This window comes from Anguilla anguilla, chromosome 18 (genome assembly GCF_013347855.1).
Source record: "Anguilla anguilla isolate fAngAng1 chromosome 18, fAngAng1.pri, whole genome shotgun sequence".
Classification (NCBI taxonomy): Eukaryota; Metazoa; Chordata; class Actinopteri; order Anguilliformes; family Anguillidae; genus Anguilla; species Anguilla anguilla.
Window position 1 is genome coordinate 6228524 of NC_049218.1, and position 9566 is coordinate 6238089.

General features: G+C 53.4%; 1 protein-coding gene across 1 annotated transcript in view; it reads left to right on the forward strand.

Moving 5' to 3' along the window:
• Positions 1 to 9255, forward strand: part of LOC118218328 (protein transport protein Sec24C-like) — a 23447-nt gene extending 14192 nt beyond the window's left edge. The window contains 12 exon segments of the mRNA XM_035400919.1: positions 2032 to 2170; positions 2643 to 2758; positions 2948 to 3072; positions 4212 to 4403; positions 4992 to 5085; positions 5490 to 5606; positions 5891 to 6061; positions 6681 to 6777; positions 7002 to 7147; positions 7663 to 7801; positions 8304 to 8422; positions 9031 to 9255. Of these exon segments, the coding sequence (XP_035256810.1) occupies positions 2032 to 2170; positions 2643 to 2758; positions 2948 to 3072; positions 4212 to 4403; positions 4992 to 5085; positions 5490 to 5606; positions 5891 to 6061; positions 6681 to 6777; positions 7002 to 7147; positions 7663 to 7801; positions 8304 to 8422; positions 9031 to 9255 (1680 nt within the window).
• Positions 9256 to 9566: the final 311 nt, after the last annotated feature.

Below are 9566 nucleotides of genomic sequence, written 5' to 3' on the forward strand. Positions count from 1 at the left end.
TGGAGGCTGTGGTCATGTCTGCCCCCCCCCCCCCCCCCGATTCGGTCCCCACCAGTCTGCACTGTTGGAAGTGTGTGTTTCTGACCGTGACGGTGGCCGTGTCTGTGTCTGGGTTTTGTCCCTACAAGTCTGCACGGTTGGAGGTGTGTGTTTCTGACCGTGACGGTGCCTGTGTCTGGGTTTAGTCCCCACAAGTCTGCACGGTTGGAAGTGTGTGTTTCTGACCGTGACCGTGTCCGTGTCTGGCCCGGGTTTCTCACCCTCGTGGCCTTCTCTGTTTTTAGAACCGCCCACGTTTTTTTCCCACGAGCAGCATCAGCTGTTTCTGCAGGAACCGTTTGAAGCCGTCTGGCGGCTAATTTTGGAGGTTTAACTCCTCAGCCTGATTAGAGCTGGGGGGGTATTTGGATCCTTTAGGGCAGCCCCCCCCCCCTTCTTAGCCTTTCTTCCTTTATCCCAGTTATTCCTGTTTTCTCATTTTTTAATTTACAGCGTGTAAAAAAAAAAAAAAAAAAATGCTCAACTCAGTTCTACCTGTTGCTCCACACGGTTGGATTGTGTTGGGAACTGCGTTGGTTGATCCTGGGTTGGAATCTACGTGTTTCTCAGTCACAGTCTGGATGTGTTGGGAATAGCATTGGTTGCTCTCGGGTCAGTATTTTGGGGATTAGAGGTGTGGGAGTGGGGGCGCCATCTACTTGTAGCTGTTTGCCTCACATGAGGCAATCCCTCTGAATTCACCTGCCCTAACAGCGCTTGATAGCAGGGTTGCCAAGATACTGTGTCTCTCTGTGGCCCTATTAGAGGCTATTTATTAAGTCCCATTAGGGCTGCATGCTTAATTGAGGAAGGTAATATAACAACCAACGTCAAAGTCCTTAACTCTGTCACTTGGGAAGCGACTTTGCACTGACCAAGACATTTACTGAGCCACCTTCTAATGTTGTTTCTCACACGGTCACACACACACACACACACACACACACACACACACCCTCCCTCTCTCTCCCTCTCTCTGTGGTGCGTGGTGTTTGTGTTACTAATGATAGTTGCTTGTTTAGTTGCCTGCGCTGCAGCTGTCTGTATAAATCAGCTGAGGAAAGTTACCCGAGCCGTGTCAGTTAGCGGCAGCGGGCTGCTGGGGCTGCAGCGCCCCCTGGAGCTCGGAGTGGGGAATGAGTGGGGCAGATTCAGGGTCTGCTACAGTACTGAGCAGTAGGGCTGGGTGATATGGCCAAAATATAACATCACTATTTTTTTTAGGATATGTCAGAATTGACATTATGGGTCACAGTTTTTTTTTTTCATGTTGCTTCGATAAGACTATTTTGCAAGTTTCTGAACAGTACAACCGAACTGGCAACTGTGCAACATTCCATTCAACTGAGTCTTCTGAAGGCCTTTGACTGTGTGGGCACCAGTAGCCTGTACTCCAACTGAAACTGAATGTTTTGTTCAAAACGACCTGTTTCGAACAAGGAACGAACCAAAAGACGTGGCTGGGCTGGATGGACCAATGTTAAACTCTCTCGCATGCTCTTTGGCATGCTTTCTTTTCAGGCGATTAAAAAGGCTCGTTACATTGCCGTCCGATGTACGAACCTCATCTCTGCAAGCTTAGCGAATGACTGTGCTTTGAGCCCTTTCTGACTTGGCAGATCCAAACCAGTTCCAGATCACTTGAACCGGAACTTTTTTTGGGACATTTTTGTTCTTATTGGGCTCTTAATCCGATTAGACATGGAATATGAGGCTTAGTGTACAGGTAGCTAGTATCAGCTATGCCGCTGTATGTTTTCAAGTTAGAAGGGGATTAGAAAAGACTGCCAATCACATAAACAGTTATCCAATCCATTATTGCATTTTTAAAGGTACCGCCTACCATGTATGATGCTATTGGTTTATTGATGCGTTTTTTTTTTTTTAGGTTTGGGGCGGTGTAACACAAGGCATAAATGTTAACACAGGATGATGGGATTTGAAGTTTTTTCCCCAACGCTCTCCCCCCCCCCCTCTCCTCCACCTTCCCAGATGCCCCCGTACCTGGTGGACCACGGAGAGAGCGGGCCCATCCGCTGCAACCGCTGCAAGGCCTACATGTGTCCCTACATGCAGTTCATCGAGGGCGGCCGCCGCTTCCAGTGCGGCTTCTGCAGCTGCGTCACGGAAGGTGAGCGACAGAAGTGTGAGTGTGTGTGTGTGTGTGTGTGTGTGTGTGTGTGCGCGTGTGTGAGAAGAGAGAGAGAGGTGAGTGTGTGTGTGAGAGGGAGGGGTGTGTGTGTGTGAGTGAGTGAGGGGTGAGTGTGTGCGTGTGTGAGTGTGTGTGAGTGTGTGAGGCATGAGTGTGTCTGTGTGAGAGTATGTGTGTGTGCGAGAGGTGTGTGTGAGACTGTGAGAGGGTGTGTGTTTGTGTGTTTGTGTGTTTGTGTGTGTGTGTGTGAGACTGTGAGAGGGTGTGTGTGAGACTGTGAGAGGGTGTGTGTGTGTGTTTGTGTGTGTGTGGACGCACCCGTGTGAAGTCTGTATAATGTGTGGGAAGTGTGACGCACTTGTTTCAGTTGCTTTAGTTTGTATGTGTCCGTGTGGCGTGTGCACGCTTGCCGGTAACTCCATCTCCCCGCCCCCCCGCCCCTCCACCCCAGTCCCGGCGCATTACTTCCAGCACTTGGACCACACGGGCCGGCGTGTGGACAGCTACGAGCGGCCGGAGCTCTCCATGGGCAGCTACGAGTTCCGCGCCACCGTCGACTACTGCAAGGTACGCGGCTACGGCTACGGCGGCGTGCGCTCTGTGCTGGTTTAAAATGAATTATGTACCATTTGTACCATTCAGAAATTGGGTCGATACATGAGCTTGATTAGCCTTGTGCTGTTAACTCCTCTGGGAAATGATTGTTCTTGTTCTGTTGCCTGTACGTCACTGGCCGTTTTCCCCCCCTTGTTATAGAACAACAAGCTGCCCCAGCCCCCGGCGTACATATTCCTGATCGACGTGTCGTACAACGCCGTCAGGAGCAACCTGGTCAGCATCATCTGTGAAGAGCTGAAGACGCTGTTGGACTACCTGCCCAGGTACAAAGAACTGCACGGGCCGACACAAAACCTCATATGAAACCACAGGGGTCAGAGGTCAGGCCTACACAAAACCTCATATGAAACCACAGGGGTCAGAGTCAGGCCTGCACAAAACCTCATATGAAGCCACAGGGGTCAGAGGTCAGGCCTGCACTGACCTCATACGGACACCACAGGGGTCAGAGGTCAACTTTACACAAACCTCATACAGACACCACAGGGGTCAGAGGTCAGCCGTACACAAATCTCATACAGAAACCACAGGGGTCAGAGGTCATCCCTACACAGACCTCATGCACACATCACTGGGGTCAGAGATCAGGCTTGTATACTGTGCTGTGTAGGGTTTACAGATTAGGTGTACAAAAACTCCAGCAGCCTTGGACCTGATTTGGAAGCGGCTCAAGGCTTTTGTGTTCCCGAAAAATATTTGAAAATCCTTGAATTTTGAAAACCCTTGAATTATTCACTTTCTGCAGTTCCAAGTGCCCAAACTCTTCCTTTATTTATAATATTTGATGCTGCAGTTTTATATTCCAAATACTTCGATTTCACTCAAAGGTCAGAAATGTTGCAGAAATTAAAAGCTTGGAGACATTTGCCTCCAGTGTAATTGGTCAATTTGTAATCAAGCACTTATGAAAGATTGTTAGCTTCATCTTTTGTGTCGAAGTGACTGGTGCCCATTATGATTAGGTGTTTAGCTAATTGCTGTAGGAAATCTATGTTTCAGTTCTGTCTTGTGGGAAAACGTTTGATTGGGGCTGACGCACACAAAGAGGAAATGTATCCATTGACCAGAAGCTTTCATCTGTGCAGTTGGATATTGATTTACTGTAACTACAGGTTAGGGGTATTAATCCGTGCTTTGCAGAAGTCTTAAGGGGGACGTATCGGTGAAGCCCTAGCAAACGATAATTACCTCTTACAAGGCCCTTTGATAATGGCTTGTTAACGAATAGGAACTCAATTACCGGCGCGGTGGCCGAATCGGAGCTTGATTGCTTTGGTCTTGCTTCCGTGATAAATGGCCCCCGGGTGCCGTATTCTCTCAGAGGCCGGCAAGGCAGGGTAATCCATCACAGAGCAGCAGCGGCTCCGTTAATCAGGGCTGGCGTTATGGGCGTGTCCCGCAGGGAGAGCCCGGAGGTGGACTCCGGCGTCAGGGTGGGCTTCGTCACCTACAACAAGGTGCTGCACTTCTACAACGTCAAGGGCTCCCTGGCGCAGCCGCAGATGATGGTGGTGTCGGACGTGGCCGACATGTTCGTGCCGCTGCTCGACGGCTTCCTGGTCAACGTGGGCGAGTCGCGGGCCGTCATAAACAGGTGAGCCAATCCCGGACCAGGACTGCTGGAGATACGGAACGTGGCTGTTCGCTGACTGTGATTTTTTGATTTATATTATATATATATATATATGTGTATGTGTGTGTGTGTTTTTTGTGTGTATGTTTGTGGTGGTGTTTGTGTGTGTTTGTGGGTTTGTATGTTTGTGTGTGTGTGTATGCATATGTTTGTGTGTGTGTATGCACATGTTTGTGTGTGTGTGTGTGTGTGTGTGTGTGTTTGTGGTGGTGGTGTGTGTATATTTGCACACATATGAGTGTGAGTAGGCCGCTTGTTGTCCGTGTGGGTGGAGTGCTACTTGCGTACGTCATACCCCACGCCATGTAGCAGAGATGGCAGCCTTTGTTCTCTCACAAAGTGGTGAAAGGTTTTACGGGCTAGGCTCCGGCTCAGTGCTGTTTTTCGAGCAGCCTATCCCCTCCGCCATTGTGGCTCCAATTCCAGTGAAGCTCCAAGGCAGGGTGTGTGCATTTCTTTTGTCTGTGCAGTGAAATGTGACATTTTTTAGTTTTGCCAGTTCTCAGGTGTTTTGTGTGTTGAAACGCCTGTGCTCTGTACCCGTGGCAGCCTGCTGGACCAGATCCCGGAGATGTTCGCCGACACGCGTGAGACAGAGACCGTGTTCGGTCCGGTCATCCAGGCCGGGCTGGAGGCCCTGAAGGTGCGCCAACACGCTCTCTCTCTCTCCATTTCCATGTGAAAATGAAATGAGCTCCATTTCGCCTGAACACTGTCTAAAAATTCCCCATCTTACTTTAATGTACCTGCAGTATCCATCCACCCAATGATATGATCATTGCAGGTGTCCCAACAGTACAGGAAAACGATGAGGACATCTTGTGAATTTTAAATAATGGGGTGGGCTTTTGTGACGCATGTTTCTGCTAGTCCTGATATATGAGCGGTGAAGTTAATAAGCTATTAACAGCCGTCAGTGAAGCATGATAGCATATGGAGATACGACATACATCATCATGTGAGAGAAGGCTAACGACAGGAGAAGATTCAAGGTGACTCCATAAGGTGACCTGTGACTAATGACCACCCCCCCCCCCCACACCGCAGGCTGCCGACTGTGCCGGGAAGCTCTTCATCTTCCACTCCTCGCTGCCCATCGCCGAGGCCCCTGGGAAGCTGAAGAACCGCGAGGACAAGAAGCTGGTGGGCACGGACAAGGAGAAGGTATGAGAGCCAATCGCCGTTTCTGCTGAACCGTCTCCTGTCTGCCTCATCTGGAAAGGAAGCGTGTTTTTTCATACGAGCATCCACAAACACACACACACACACACGCACGCGCACACGGAAGGGCTGGCGGGCAGCTGTGCAAAGATGCGCTTACACACACACACACACACTCTCACAAACACACACACTGGTTTTTACCCAGAATGCACATCGAATCCTGCCAGTGGGCAGCGGAAGTGGTTCTAGCTGGGTGTTGAGCTGGCGCCTCCCTGTGCCCTCAGTCTCTGTTCCAGCCCCAGACCAGTTTCTACGGCAACCTGGCCAAGGAGTGCGTGGCGCAGGGCTGCTGCGTGGACCTCTTCCTCTTCCCCAGCCAGTACGTGGACGTGGCCACGCTGGGCGTCGTCCCCGTCTCCACCGGCGGCTCCGTCTACAAGTACACCTACTTCCAGGTGAGCGAGGTCCCCACAATGCACCGTTATGTCACACACACACACACAATACCAGTCTGGCCTAGGATCTACAAGTACACCTACTTCCAGGTGAGGGAGGTCCCCACTATGCACCATTGTGTCTCACACATACACACAATGCCAGTCTGGCCTAGGACAGCTGCAGGTAGAGGGTACCTGTTCTGATGTTGGTGACTGTAAGGTGGGTGTTCTTTCACCCCCCGCTCAGAGTGAAATTGACTACCTGATGTTATGCAATCACAGCAAATATTTTCACATGAACAGAGAGTAGCAATTTAATTGCAACTCCTCCCATACAATATGGTTTGTCCGTTGCCACTGTTCTTTGGTACATGCTCCATATGGTACTGTAATATGCTGTAATATTATATCTCCGTATACCTTTTGCTTGTGGAAGACTTTCCAGACAGGAAACAGAGAGTAGGCTGCGGATGTTTTGTTTTGTAATTGGGAGTGAGATTCCTGCTGTGCTCTGTGTGTCCCGGCGGTGTCTGTATGTGATTACGCGAAGCTTGAGCTCGTGGTGTGCATGGATACTTCTGGGCCCCACGCCGTCTGTGTGCGGTCACATTTGGGGTTCTTTGTTCTCCGCTCTCAGGCGGACATGGACAGCGGGCGCTTCCTGAACGACCTGCGCCGGGACGTGCAGAAGAACATGGGCTTCGACGCCGTGATGAGGGTCCGCACCAGCACCGGTGAGCCCCGCGGTGGCCACACGGTGGCGCTGTAGAGCCTTTCGCTCAGATCTTTACCACTTTTTTTTTTAAACAGTTCTCAAACTGCACTAGGGCAGTGAACATGACCGCAGCCCTGTAAAGCGAGCGTCTGATTAATTAAGTCTAATGTAATTCAGGGTGTTGGTGTCTGCATTCCTGCCTTGGCCACGCCCCTCGTTAATCCAAACCCCGCCCCCTCCCAGGTATCCGAGCGACAGACTTCTTCGGCTCCTTCTACATGAGCAACACCACGGACGTGGAGCAGGCCGGCCTGGACCCTGACAAGACGGTAACCGTGGAGTTCCGCCATGATGACAAGCTCAGCGAGGAGACCGGGGCGCTAATGCAGGTGAGGCGGAGTCGGGCGCGTGTGAGTGTGAGTGTGAGTGTGAGTGTGAGTGTGAGTGTGAGTGTGAGTGTGTGTGTGTGTGTGTGTGTGTGTGTGTGTGTGTGTGTGTATCTGTGTGTGTGTGTGTGTGTGAGTGTGTGAGTGTGTGTGTGTGCGTGAGCTCGGTGTGTGTGTGCGTGCGCGCTGGTGTGTGTGTGCGCGCGCGCGTGTGTGTGTGTGTGTGTGTATCTGTGTGTGCGCGCGTGTGTGTGTGTGTGTGTGTGTGCATGCGTGTGTGTGTGTGTGTGTATCTGTGTACCTGTGCATGTGTGCGTGTGTGTGTGTGTGTGTGTGTGTGTGTGTGTGTGTGTGTGTGGTGTGTGTGTGTGTGTGTGTGTCTGTGTGTGTGTGTGTCTGTGTGTGTGTGTGTGTGTGTGTATCTGTGTGTGTGTATCTGTGCGTGTGTATCTGTGTGTGTGTGTGTGTGTGTGTGTGTGTATCTGTGTCTAAACGCCCCGTTGCTCCTCTCTCCTCAGTGTGCTGTGCTCTACACCAGCTGCACCGGTCAGAGGCGGTTGCGGGTTCACAACCTGGCGCTGAACTGCTGCTCCCAGCTGGCCGACCTGTACCGCAACTGCGAGACCGACACCCTCATCAACTTCTTCACCAAATACGGTGAGCGCCGCCACAGCCCTCTGGGCCCTCGCCGCTCAGGGCCCCTCTGCTGGTGGAGGGACAGTGGGGGGCGTTTGCGTCATTTACTGTAAGGCTCTCATGCTGGTTTCGGTTTGAGTCACGCCAGAGAGCGGAGCTGCTTTGAGCTTGACACACATTACTTTTTATTACGGTCGAGACTGTAGTGTATTTCCTGTAATGACTCACGAAGAGTGTGTGTCTGTGTGTGCCTGTGTGTGCCTGCGTGTGTCTGTGTGTGTCTGTATGCGCCTGGTTGATACTGTAGTGTTCACTCACATGTTAGTTTGTGTGTTATAGGATGAGGAAGTTTGTTCCCAAAAAGAGCTGCTCTCTTCCACAGGAGGAGAAAAATAGACCCTAAACACTTGCAAAATGAGCCGCTATGGTAGTTAAGAGATATGAATCTGATGGAGAATATTCTTCTGCCCTCCCCCTCCCTCCCCCCCCTCCCCCCCCCCCCCCCCCCCCCCCCCCCCCGCAGCGTACCGCAGTGTTCTGAGCAGCCCCACCAAGGCGGTGAGGGACACCCTGGTGAACCAGTGCGCCCAAATCCTGGCCTGCTACCGCAAGAACTGCGCCAGCCCCTCTTCAGCGGGACAGGTAAGACCCCCGGGCACGGACACGGAGAGCCCAGCGGAGCAGCACAGTCTGAACCCTGAGAAGCCCAGGACTGGGAACAGGCACGCCTGTGTTTCCGAGCGCAGTCTGAGCCCCTGTGTGAGCCCCTGTCTCCGCCCCTCTGAGCCCCTCTCTCCTCCCCTCTGAGCCCCTCTCTCCTCCCCTCTGAGCCCCTCTGAGCCCCTCTCTCCTCCCCTCTGAGCCCCTCTCTCCTCCCCTCTGAGCCCCTCTGAGCCCCTCTCTCCTCCCCTCTGAGCCCCTCTGAGCCCCTCTCTCCTCCCCTCTGAGCCCCTCTGAGCCCCTCTCTCCTCCCCTCTGAGCCCCTCTGAGCCCCTCTCTCCTCCCCTCTGAGCCCCTCTCTCCTCCCCTCTGAGCCCCTCTGAGCCCCTCTCTCCTCCCCTCTGAGCCCCTCTCTCCTCCCCTCTGAGCCCCTCTCTCCTCCGCTCTCTCCGCCCCTGTGAGCCCCTGTCTCTGCCCCTCTGAGCCCCTCTGAGTGCCCTCTCTCTGCCCCTCTGAGCCCCTCTCTGCCCCTCTGAGCCCCTCTCTCTGCCCCTCTGAGTGCCCGCTCTCTGCCCCTGTGCCCGCTGCAGCTCATCCTGCCCGAGTGCATGAAGCTGCTGCCCGTGTACCTGAACTGCGTGCTGAAGAGCGACGTGCTGCACCCCGGGGCCGACGTCTCCCTGGACGACCGCGCCTACCTGCGCCAGCTGCTCAGCTGCATGGACGTGGCCGAGAGCCACGTCTTCTTCTACCCCCGCCTGCTGCCCCTGGTGAGTGCCTCCGGGCCTGTTACTGCCACCCGCCGGGGCTGTTAGTGCCATCCACTGGGGCTGTTACTGGGGCTGTTACTGCCCTCCACCGGGGCTGTTACTTCATCCACTGGGGCTGTTACTGCCCTCCACTGGGGCTGTTACTGCCACCCGCCGGGGCTGTTACTGCCCTCCACCGGGGCTGTTACTGCCACCCGCCGGGGCTGTTACTGCCCTCCACCGGGGCTGTTACTGCCCTCCACCGGGGCTGTTACAGCCATCCACTGGGGCTGTTACTGCCCTCCACTGGGGCTGTTACTGCCCTCCACCGGGGCTGTTACTGCCCTCCACCGGGGCTGTTACAGCATCCACTGGGG